Source organism: Hyaena hyaena, unplaced genomic scaffold (genome assembly GCF_003009895.1).
Source record: "Hyaena hyaena isolate Hyena2069 unplaced genomic scaffold, ASM300989v1 scaffold_1001, whole genome shotgun sequence".
In the NCBI taxonomy this organism is placed as follows: domain Eukaryota; kingdom Metazoa; phylum Chordata; class Mammalia; order Carnivora; family Hyaenidae; genus Hyaena; species Hyaena hyaena.
Window position 1 is genome coordinate 404,704 of NW_024081634.1, and position 12,316 is coordinate 417,019.

At 36.8% G+C, this 12,316-nt stretch overlaps 1 protein-coding gene across 2 annotated transcripts in view; it reads left to right on the top strand.

Moving 5' to 3' along the window:
- IRAG2 (inositol 1,4,5-triphosphate receptor associated 2) overlaps positions 1-12,316 on the top strand; it is a 131,142-nt gene that overhangs the window by 100,415 nt on the left and 18,411 nt on the right. Inside the window, exons 24-31 of one of the 2 annotated variants that reach the window (XM_039221719.1) lie at positions 1,567-1,619; positions 1,710-1,774; positions 1,930-2,037; positions 4,943-5,013; positions 7,999-8,056; positions 9,866-9,929; positions 10,011-10,038; positions 10,289-10,429. In XM_039221719.1, coding sequence (XP_039077650.1) covers positions 1,567-1,619; positions 1,710-1,774; positions 1,930-2,037; positions 4,943-5,013; positions 7,999-8,056; positions 9,866-9,929; positions 10,011-10,038; positions 10,289-10,429 — 588 coding nt within the window. The remainder of the gene's footprint in view (positions 1-1,566; positions 1,620-1,709; positions 1,775-1,929; positions 2,038-4,942; positions 5,014-7,998; positions 8,057-9,865; positions 9,930-10,010; positions 10,039-10,288; positions 10,430-12,316) is intronic. The other variant, XM_039221720.1, reaches the window with a different exon arrangement.

Consider the following 12,316-nt stretch of genomic DNA (forward strand, 5'->3'; position numbering starts at 1 on the left):
GGTGGAATGCTGCCTATAATTTATGATTTGTTTTAGATATTTGTCTTCCTGACTGGCTTCCAAAGTCCTGTGTGACAAGGACTGTAGTTTTATGTGTCTCCTGCCTCTGTCACTGTTCCTGGGACAAAGTGGGCCTTTGATGAAAAGTAGTTGAATTCTATCAAGCTGGAGTCATGAGAGGCTTCAGGCACACATGGTCTGACTCAAAGGCATTTAAAGCAGAGACAAAATGAAATAGAGAAGATTGCCCAGCATTGCTATATAAGAGGATTAGGTATAAACTCTTGATTTGCAAGTCTGTGGATATTTCTAAGCGTTTGAGGTGAACATTGTAAACATTTATGTTTAATCATCTACCTGTTTAAAACCGTAATTGACAAGTCTGTGCCTCACCAACAGCCTGGGTTAGGGCATCTCATCCGAACTGGGTTTGGAGGCTTACACCACTATTCTGAATACTCATGGGAAATTACTTTATTCACTGGCTTTACTTTCTGTACCTGAAATAAGTAAATATTTTCTTGCTAAAACCCACTTCATAAGGTTGTTGGGAGAATTAGATGATATATAAAAAGGGCTTCTGTAAATTTTGAATGCTGTAATTGTGTTGCATAACTACATATTCAGCAAACTCATACTCAACCCTTACCCTTCTGTGACGGTAGTCCATATTATCTGGGGTAGATTCTAAATACTGGGTATGATATACAATATTCTTCCATTGAAACCTGTTGAGTTGTGGCTGTTAATAAATTCTCTGCCTGATTAGAGAATGTGTAAATGTCTTCATCGAATGGTTTCAGTTTTTAATGTTTATTTCCTATGTAAACCAAATAATAATGAAAATATACTTATTAGAAAAACATATTATTAAAGAGTAACCCACATGCCTACCACATTACTTGAGAGTAAGTGAACTAATCAACCCTAATGTCCTAAAGTTTCCCCCAAATTAGGAAATCCTGACTGAGATTAAGAAGTTCAAATAAGAATTTCAGACATTTGCCCTGGCAGGCTGGGACCACAGTTTTGTTAAGCTCTTTTTAGTACCAAGTAATAGGTGCTGACGTAAACGTAATCCCTCCGATCTTTGAGAATGGGATTAAGTTTAAAATGTATGATTTTCTAACTAGAAAATAGAAAGCCATTTTTAAATCACCAGGTCAAGTGTTTTAGGTTGAATAACATTTCCAAAAATAGAAATATTGTGTTATGCCCACAGAGAATGTTCTGTTTAAAGACAACTTGACTTAAGTTCATGAAATACACTCTATCTGCCCTTTAAGTTTAGAATTTGTTTTGCCCAAGAATTTATCAGGTAGTCTTTAAATATTAGACCTCTAAGTATATTTAAAATTGGATTTTTTTTTTGCAAGTGCAGCATTGAGGAAATATGTATATCAACCTGCCCTATATGATCCCATTCCCATATCCTCTCTAAAAGTGGAAAGTAAATATGAGTTCGTTTAAAACTCTATGAAAATGTTTGCTTAAAACAACCTCTCTAGAGTGGCAAATGTCAAACTGTTGAATTTGTTTTTTCTCCTTTTTTTTTTTTTTGTTTAGGAGAATGGTGTTGAACGCTTGTATCCTGAGAGCGCGTCCAGGTTTGCCTGTTTGTATGTGTGAATTCAAATGTGTATTTCGTTAATTTTTAAGGAATATTTTGCACTTGACACTCCAAAATATTTTCTCTACTTGTTTGACAGGGAATATTCTGCATTATCATCTCCTGGACACGCTTCATCCATGGAGAGTACTGTGACTTCAAGTGGTGAGTGAACTTGGAAAAGATATAAAAATAGTGTTAGTTTTATAACTATAAGCTTGATTTCTGTAACCTGCTGAGGTGAGTGCAAATGAAAAGAACATAGGCAAATAATTTCTTTTTGCATAGTGTTCATGCTGTGAGTTTCTTCCTGTTGATAGATTCTGGGTCAGAAGTTTTGAATATGGCTTCTGGTGACCTTGTCTGTAAATCACTCCGTGAGCAAGAGGAGGATACAAGATCAGCTTCTGCTGTGAAGAAGATCACAGGTGAGCTATTGGAATTGAAGTATTCAAATATAGTTTCCATTTTAAAACAGTAAGCAAACCTGTAAGCCACTGGAGTAACTATCCTCATAGTTCAGTAATAGCTTATTAAAAAAAAAAAGATATAGTCTGGGGAAAAGAAGTCTAAGAGGTGCCATTTTCCCCCCAATTCTGTAGCTAGAGCAAAAAATATAATATATTTTAATAGGGCTTAAATATTTCCTAATGGCAAAGATTGACTGGATACAACTGGGTCTCCATTGTGGCACAGATGCAGACTCACCTGCTTAGGAAATTCTCTGAATCCCAACTAGAGTCTATTTGGTTAAAAGGAGGGGCCAATTTGTGATGGTCCAGTCGGGAGGCAAAAGAACTATGTAATATGTTAGATCGTTTTCTGCTACTTGAGTCTGAAAACAAAATAGTGATTCTCAAGCATTCCCAGTAAACCATCACTGTAGTTACCACTCATGGGAAGACTTTAGGCTCCTGTTCACACCAAAACACATCGGTCAAAGAAAATTCATTCTATTGTTTGAACTGGACAGTTAGGTTGAGATATAGATGCTAAACTAAAGAAGCTGTAAAATTGTAGAAATGGAATCTATTCCTTATTTAAACTGAAGAATATCTTCAGATATCTCAGACCGAATAAGAGAAATTTTATTTATTTTAATTTTTTATTTAAAAACATTTTTTAATATTTATTTTTGAGAGAGACAGAGACAGAGCATGAGCAGGAGAGAGACAGAGAGAGATTGAGACACAGAATCTGAAGCAGACTCCAGGCTCTGAACTGTCAACACAGAGCATGATGTGGGGCTCGAACCCAGAACTGTAAGATCATGACCTGAGCCAAAGTTGGACACCCAACCTACTGAGGCACCCAGGCACCCTTCCCCATCCCATCCGCAGAATGAGAGAAATTTTCATTAGAGCTAAACCAGGGTACCATTTTCACTAGTGTAGACAAAGATGCAAAAATTTTATTATAGTCTGTTGGGTAGGCTATGGGGAAGAAAGGGAATCTCCTACATTTCTGTAGGGAATGTAAATCATTGTAATTAATATAGAGGGGAATTTGCTGGTATCAAAATGTTAAATGCACATCTCCTGTGATAAACCAGTTTGGTTTCTGGGAATTTATCCTATAGATCTAAGTACACACATGACTTGTAAAAGTTTCTTTACTGCAGTGGTGTTTATAATAGCAAAATATTGAAAACAAGTTAATTATCAAAAGAAGCCTAGTTAATATATATTGGCATCTCCATGTAATGGAATACTAATATACATCCATAAACACATATAAGGAAACTTTCTTAGAAGGATGTCGAAGAACTATTGTCTCTTAAAAAAAAAAAAACAAATACAAAACATTATGTATTGCATGTAAATTTTTGTGGGGAAAAAGAAGGAGAAGAAGTTTTTATGTATGCATAGACAAAAATTAAAGAACATTGTCTATAGGGATGGAAAGTAGGTTTCTGGCAGGCATGGATGGGAGGGAAAATTTTCACCATAGAATACTGATACTTTTAAATTTATGGACCATATGAATCTATTCTCTGTCTTAAAAGTTAATGAAAACATAGGGAGGCTGGGTGGCTCAGTCCATTGAGTCTCTGACTTTGGCTCAGGTCACGATCTCAAAGTTCATGAGATTGAGCCCCACTTTGGGCTTGCTGCTCCCACTGAGTAGCCTGCTTCAGATCTTCTGCCCCCACCGCCCCCCCTCCGTCCTTGCCCGCTTGTATTCTCTCTCTCAAAACTAAAATAAGGAAGAGCACTGGGTGTTATATATAGGAGATGAATCACTGTATTCTCCTGAAATCATTATTGCACTATATACTACTTGAATGTAAATAAATAATCATTAAAAAAATTTTTTTTAAGTAATAAAAATAAAAAATAAAAGTTAACAGAAACTTGAAACTTCATTGGGGAAAGATTTTTTTTCCACTTTGTTCTTATTTCCATACAATTTTTAAAAATATAATACATTCTTTATTCCTTTTTTAAAAAAAGAAACACAACCGGGGCGCCTGGGTGGCTTAGTCGGTTAAGCGTCCGACTTTCGCTTAGGTCATGATCTCGCGGTTCGTGGGTTTGAGCCCCGCGTCGGGCTCTGTGCTGACTGCCAGCTCAGAGCCTGGAGCCTATTTCAGAGTCTGTATCTCCCTCTCTCTGACCCTTCCCTGCTCACCCTGTCTCTCTCTCTCTCTCTCTCTTAGAAATAAATAAAAAATAAAAAAAAAAATAAAAGAAACACAACCTGTTTATAGCTGCTGACCTTTGTGCCTGCCTTGAATTAAATTCAAGACAATGGATCATATAAAGAGGAAAATCGTTATCAAGAACATTTTAGTACAAATAAAGTACAAAAAAGGGAAATTACAAAAGGAAATGGCATAAATTAATACTGCCTTCATTTCTTAGTTTGATGACTTTCTTTTTTAGAAAGATACTATATTTTGGAAGAATATCATACTTGGTTATCAACCTTACATATGTAATTTTTAAAAACCTGTTTGTCAAGCTATAAGAAAGCTATTAAGTGACTGATTATTCATCCTTCCTTCATTGCAGTTTCTATAAGTAGACTAGTAATGTGTTTGATTAAAAGGAGCAGCATCCTTAGAAAAGATTTTAAAAACTTATTTGAAGGTCATTTATACAGATATTAATTTCTATTAAGAAGTCTTATAGGGCTAGCTTCCTTGGGAGCCTTAGCTGCTCTAGTCCTGACTTTGAATCAATGGACACTTTTAAAGCTTTTTAGTATATAATTTGTCTCACGTGTTAAGATCTTCACCACTTACTAATCTGCTCCTATTGCCACCCTCACTATTTCTTCCTCTTTTACTACACTCGGACAACTCTTCAGTGTGTTCCCTTTCTCACACAGGCAAAAGTCCAGCTCCTGACAATATTGCAATTCAAGGCTCTGTGAGTGCGGACAAAACCACATTAAATCTGGTAAGGAAATATACATGCGTTAACAACAAAAGTAATGATATAGTACGATGGTGGTGCTGTCCATCTAATTTGTAAGATGGTCTTAAAAGCACTGATTTTATCCTTTCAAAATATTAAGTGAATAGAATTTAATCACACCAATGTTTTATTGATGAAGAAGTGGTGCCCAAGAGTCCTTGTCCAAGGTCACACAATAGAATTAGGGCTAGGACGTCCTTACTCCACATTGTTTTTTCATTCATTCACTCATTTCTTCATCAAAGGTCTACTGGAAACAAGCTAAATATCTATCAATGGGGGGCTTTTAAGTAAACAAATGAGTTAATAAATTTAAATAAGACAGTAATATTTATCTTAAAGATATATTCTAATTAAGAGAACATGTTTTAATTAAGGGAAGAAACCTACAGTTACTCACTAATATAAAATTATGTAGTGTGGTTAGTGATATATAAGAAAAATATTTGGGGGAGGAAGCCAGACAGTGTCATGGAGGAAGTACTTTGTGAATGGTATTGAATGCTATCCAGGGACCTGGAAAACTGCTATACAACATTATTTAAATGTTTACAGAAAAAAAGCTAAGTTCCTTTCCTTAAAGAGAAGGTTCACTGCCACCGGTATGAATTGATAATTATCAGAGAGTAACTTGTAGACTATGGATCCAATTCCATGTTTCCTCAAGGGTCTTATATATGTATTAGTCCCTCTCTGTATTGTATATATACAGGTGTGTGTGTGTGTGTGTGTGTGTGCGTGTGCGCTGTTGTTGTTGTTGTTTTCAGCATACGAACATTGTTTTAGTTAGGCCCATTTGGTTTTAATAAACAGAGACTTATGAAAGCTAACTCAAGTTGAGAGATGGTTGTGGCATAGATACATTTGAGGCAATAGGGTAGAAAAAAGCTTTATAGTATTCTAGTCTGAAGGAAGTGGAATGATTGGATATGTGATTTGGAATCCTCCTTTGTGGTGTAAAGTATATATAGAGTGTAGTGTTGGCTAGCAAACATGCCAAAAGTGACTTCCCCTTATAAAATAATAGAGGAATATTTGAGTCCTCTAATCTTTCATGGTAGTCTCCTGAGAAAAAGATTTTTTTCTCATTTCAAGACAAGATAGTAATAAACTGAAAAATATGTGTTAGAAAATGTAGTAACGGCGATGGGATGCTGGTTAGGATGCCATTAATAATTCAGGCAAGGGATGAATATACTATCAATATGGTGTGGATGGATAAAAGGAGACTAATTTGGGAGAGATTTAAGGGACAGAATTTAGAGTAATGGTGACTGATAACCAGGGTGGGATGGGGGGTGCATGGGAAAATGTAGATACTCAGGCTTATGGCTTAGGCTACAGGATGACTAGGATTTCATGAGAAGAGGGAGGCAGTAAGAAAAGTAGAGTTTGGGGGTAAAGTAAGATTAGTTCAAGTCAAGTTTCAAGCTGATGTGACACATCAATACTTTGAAATATTACATTATATATGTGTATATATATGTGTGTGTGTGTTTATACATCTATATGTGTGTGTATATATATATATATATATGAATGGTATTGAATGCTATTCAGGAACGCATATGTGTGTGTGTGTATACATGTATGTATGTGTATGTATGTATATATGTGTATGTATATGTATGCCTGGATACCTATATTCATCAACTCATTCCTAGAGTTTTTAGGAGTAGACACACATTTGTGAGTTATGAGCAAATAAAACCCAAGCACGTGGATAAAATTTCCCAAGGAGCACACAGAAAATAATAATGGACTCTTGATGATTCCATTATCTAAGAAAAGAAGGCAATGACTGAAGAAACTCAGAAGGAGATACTGTAGCAAAGGGAGGACATCAGGAGATGAAAACCAAGGAAGGAAACATCTTCATGGAGGAGGGAAATATAGATCATTTTAGACACTACAATGAGGTCAAGTAAGATAAAGACGGAAGATTTTCCATTGAATTTGGCAATAGAGAGTTCGCTGATAACCAGGAAGGGCGGTTTTCTGGGAGTGTTGGGTGGAGGGACGGATGGGAGCTGAAAAACTGGAACTTGCACCTGTGGACAATTCTTCCCGGAAGAAGCATGGTCACAAAGGAGAGGAAGAGGATGCCACAGCTGGGAGAGATTAGGGTGCTGAGGGAGGATTCAGGAAACTGAAGAATATTTAAGTGTTGATAAGAATGATCCAGTGCTTTTCCTTTATTACTGCATTTGTTACATTTTGTCAAAGTCTTTGCTTCAATTCTCTAAAACTTCCATGACATGGTATCAGTGGGTCTACCAAGGAAATTTGCCTTGGACTTTTTACGGAAAATTTCTGAGAATTTTGACTAATTATCATCATAAAAAGGATTTTATACCTATTGTTTTTCTATTAGATTTTCCCAGGCAGTATAGTACAACCCTACCTATTATTAGGGTAATTCTTGTTGTATAGACATGTTTGTAGGATAGTTGGTCAGTGACCTTAAAATGTATTTATACGGAGTAAAAGCCCTACGTGACACAATCCTAGTTGCTATTTTTGCCACCGGTTCCCCAACAGCCCTTCTGGAAAGCTACATGTGATAGTCCCAGATGACCCCCACCTCTTCATCCACCCAGTCCTACCTCTCCATCAAGCTCCAGCATGTTTCTCGTCTGCAGAGACTTTTCATGCTTCTCTGCCATGCTGTGTCCCACCTGTCTTTGTAGAGAACTTATTTATTCACATCTCATTTATTTGGCAATCAGTCCTAGTTTGCCTTGCGGTAGCTTGAATCACTATTCATATATTTCTCTTTTGTACCTCAGCGAGATTGGAAAACCCCTTAGAGCTAGTCCTGTTTTCTTCCTAACCCCTAAGTCAGGTATTTAAATACCACAGTGTTTTTGATAGAGCAGGGTTGGGACAAGACAGGAAGTTGGGAAATGATTGGTTATGAAGGATTTCCACTCTATGTACAGCAATAAAATCTCTTTATGATTTTAGGAAGCTAAAGAGGAACCACAAACAATAGATGAGCATAGAAAAGAATGTGCTGCAGGAGGTAAGGAATGTTCTCTCCCAGCCCCCTGTGTGAACTTTTGTTCCTTGCTTGTATTTTAATGGGTGAAATCTTTGAGGAAAGATGTGCCTATAATTCTGCATCTCCAGATAAAATCAGCCAATAAAACTGATTCTTGCTTCAATTTCTATCATGTTTGTAAAGCCCCATTTATGTTACATTAACTATTAAGCCCCAAAGGACTTGTAATAACTTCTACACTATTGTGAGCAAAGAATCATACCAATGTTGGTAGTAAATTCTAAGCTCTGCTTTGAGATCTTTTTTATTATCCCATCCAAAAGTAAATAAGACTAAGTATTTAAAGAATACGTGTTAATATGATTCCCTTCCCATTTCACCTCCATTCGGATAGATTTGAGGCTTTGAAGTCACACAGACTTTTTGCTGGGTCATTCTCTGACTAGCTGATTGGGAAGGATATTTAACCTGTCAATTTCTGCATCTGCAAAACGGAAATGATGAGTAAAACAAACAAAAGAAACAGTCATCTTTATTGGGAATGTATTGCATGCTTAGTACGGAACTAAATTATTTATGTGCATAGTTTTATTTAGTTCCCCCCAATATGTACTCAAGTGAGATAGGTAAATTATAATTCAGTTTCCTAGCCTGTAGACTTTGGATGATACAGTACCTACCACAGGTTTGCTCTGAGGATTGAATAAATTAGGTATAAAGCAGGTGGAAAATGCTTGGCAAAGTTCTCATAGAAACTACGATAGAAAAATAGGGGCACCTATTTTTGGTTGGTTAAGCATCCAATATTTTTAAAAGTTTTTTTCAATGTTTTATATTTTTTGAGAGAGAAGGCAGAGTACAAGCACTGGATGGGGCAAAGAGAGACACAGAACCTGAAGCAGGCTCCAGGCTCTGAGCTGTCAGCACAGAGCCCAATGCAGGGGACTCAAACCCATGAACTGTGAGATCACAACCTGAGCCCGTCAGACACTTAACCAACTGAGCCACCCATGCATCCCATGCATCTAACTCTTGATCTCAGCTTAGGTCTTGATCTCAGGGTCATGAGTTCAAGCCTTGTACTGGGCTCTGTGCTGGGCATGCCTAAAGTCTACTTAAAAAAAAGAAAGAAAAGAAAAGTAATATCATCCTTACTTTATAGATGTTTTGATGACGTTGTGACTTGTTCCAGGTCACAGAGCTATAAAGGTCAAAGCTGGGACTTAACCCAGGTTTTTTTTCCACCTCTATACTCTTCATAACTAATATATTCTCCTTGGGAATTTGTCATGAAGACTATCGTTATATGTAAACAGCTTTGTTCTGGGACTGACGTATAGTAAACTTGTGACAAATGGTTGATACCATGTTTATTGTTGCTGTGATTATTACCGTTATGATGATGATGCTATTGTACTACTACTACTACTACTACTACTACTACTACTACTACTACTACTCTACTACTACCACTACTACTACTTCAATGACTACTGCTGCTGTTAAAGCCTTGATCTAAAGAAGGACCAAAGTACCAGAGGAAGGTATGCATTTAGCCATGGGATCAAGTCAAATAAACATTCGGATGCAAAGAGAGCACTTGGACTCCTCAGGTTTCAGACTATTCACATTGTGACGAGTGAGCCAATGATTTTAATGTCGTGATCCCAATAGCATAATGTAACATTATCTTATATTTATAAATTGCGTTGTTAGCTGGCTGTTTTTTCAGACATACTTCAATGAAATGCCTACAGTGGAGAGGGACATTTTGATTGTGCCTTCAACCAAGCCTTTATAACCCAATAATATTTTATTGTCTTTTAATAGATGCTGCTGCTTCCTCTCTCCCTGTAACCACTGTGAAATCGGTTAACTTTAAACAAAGTGACAAGTAAGTGTTTCATATTGCATGCTCACATTTTTCGCTTTTCTGTTGAATTATGTTTGAATATTTTTTTTTCTTATCCTACAGCACTTCTGCTAATGAGAAGGAGGTAGAGGTGAGTTTTTTCCCTTTAAGTTAAAAAAATGTTTATGACTCCCTTGTCTATAATCACTTCTAACTTTTACACAAGCTATCATACATTTGGTGTCTGGCTAGCTTGGCAGTGACCAAGTGTAGGCCAACGTAGGCCAGCATTATGTTGCTGGGAGAAGAAAGTAATGGCTCCGCACAGTCCAGTACTAAACCGTGAAATATTTCACTACATCCAGTTTTCTCCCCTCACCTTCCCATTATTTTGACAACAGGCTGAATTTCTCAGATTATCCTTGGGATTTAAGTGTGACTGGTTCACCTTGGAGAAAAGAGTGAAGCTTGAAGAAAGATCACGAGACTTGGCAGAGGAAAATTTGAAGAAAGAAATCACTAACTGTTTAAAGCTGTTAGAGGTGAGAATCCTAACATGTGGGGACTAAACATTTGGTCATATTGTTAATACTGTTTTCAAAATTACATAGGAGTTTACTTTATGACTAAAACCAACACCAGGTACCAAGCCCTGCCCGACTCAAGTGTGAATTATAGGAAGTGAGAATTCAGGATCAGGCTAACATAAAGAATTGCTAATAGGATAGTGTAAGCAATAACAGAAATGCCTTTTAAAATCATTGTGGGTCACTAGCCTTCTCTCTAAATGTTCACATAGGTTTCAGGCAGAACAGTCATCATGCAGGAAACGGAGCAATAGGAGATATCAATTTTAAGCTTCAAAGAAGAGAATCAAAAGTCTATTTCCATTTAATTAACTGAGAAAAGAATGGTGACTGATTTAAGTCTTGTCAGATGATGGGCGAGCCCTCTGTAGGTAGATAGGTAAAACTACCAGTTTTCCATTTTGTGAAATCACCATAAATAGAGAGGTTGGAAAATTAAAAGGGTTATTTTTGAAAAAATAAAAATAAGAATTGAGAAACCATATTCTGTTTATTGTATTAAAAAACACATAACATCAAACTTGCCATATCAACCATTTTAAGTGCACAGTTCAGTGGTGTTACACATGTCACACTGTCGTAACACAGATCTCCAGAACTCTTCCCTCTGGCACACTGAAACTCTGTACCCATTAAACAACCCCACTTTCCTCCTCCTCTCAGCCTCTGGCAGCCACCATTTTAGTTTCTGTTTGTATGAATTTGACTACCTAAGATACCTCGTATAAGCAAAATCATACAGTGTGTGTTCTTCTTGTAACTGACATCTTCTACTGAGTGTAATGTTTTCAAACTTTATCCGTGTTTAGCTTGTGACAGGATTTCCTTCCTTTTTAAGGGTGAATAAAATATTGCATTCTATGTATATCCTGCATTTTGTTTGTCCGTTCATTTATTGATAGGCATTTGAGTTGCTTCCATCTTGGCTATTGTGAATATTGCTGCTATGAACATGGGTGTGCAAATATCTGAGACCCTGCTCTCGATTCTTTTAGAATTGTACCCACAGTGGGAATAGGGGTTCCATTTTTAAGTTTTTGAGGAACCATCATATTGTTTTGCTTAGTGGTCGCACCATTTTATAATCCTACTAATAGCGCATCAGGGTTCCAGTTTGTCCACATGAGGGGCAACATGGTATTTTCTGCTTTTTTGATAGAAGTCATACTCATGGGTGCAAGGTAGTATCTCATTGTGGTTTGCTTTGCATTTCTCTATTTGTATTATTGAGCATCTTCCCATACATCTGTTTGTTGACCATTTGTATACCATCTCTGGAAAAATGTATATTCAAGTCCTTTGGCAATATTGTAATAAAATATGTTTTTTTCCCTATTCCATAGGTTGACTTTTTATTTCCTATTCCATAGGTTGCCTGATTATACACAAAAGTGTTTACTTAATATAGTGGTATTTGTCTATTTTTGCTTTTGTTGCCTGTGCTTTTGGTGTCATAGTCTAGAAATCATTGCCAAATCCAATGTCATGAAGATTCTCCCCTATGTTTTCTTTGAAGTTACACGGTTTTGGGTCTTACATTTAAATCTTCAATACATTTTTAAAGTTTATTTATTTATTTTGATTTGGAGAGAGACAGAGACAGAGAGAAGCACCCAGATGGGGCAGAGAGAGAGGGTGAGAGAAAGAATTCCAAGCCAGCTCCACATCATCGGCACAGAGCCCAATGTGGGGCTTGAACTCACAAATCATGAGATCATGACCTGAGCCGAAGTCAGACGCTTAACCTACTGAGCCACCCAGGTGCCCCTTTAATCCATTTAATCCATTTTGAAAATGTTTCTCTATTTACTTTGAGAGAGAGAGAGAGAGAGAGAGAGAGAG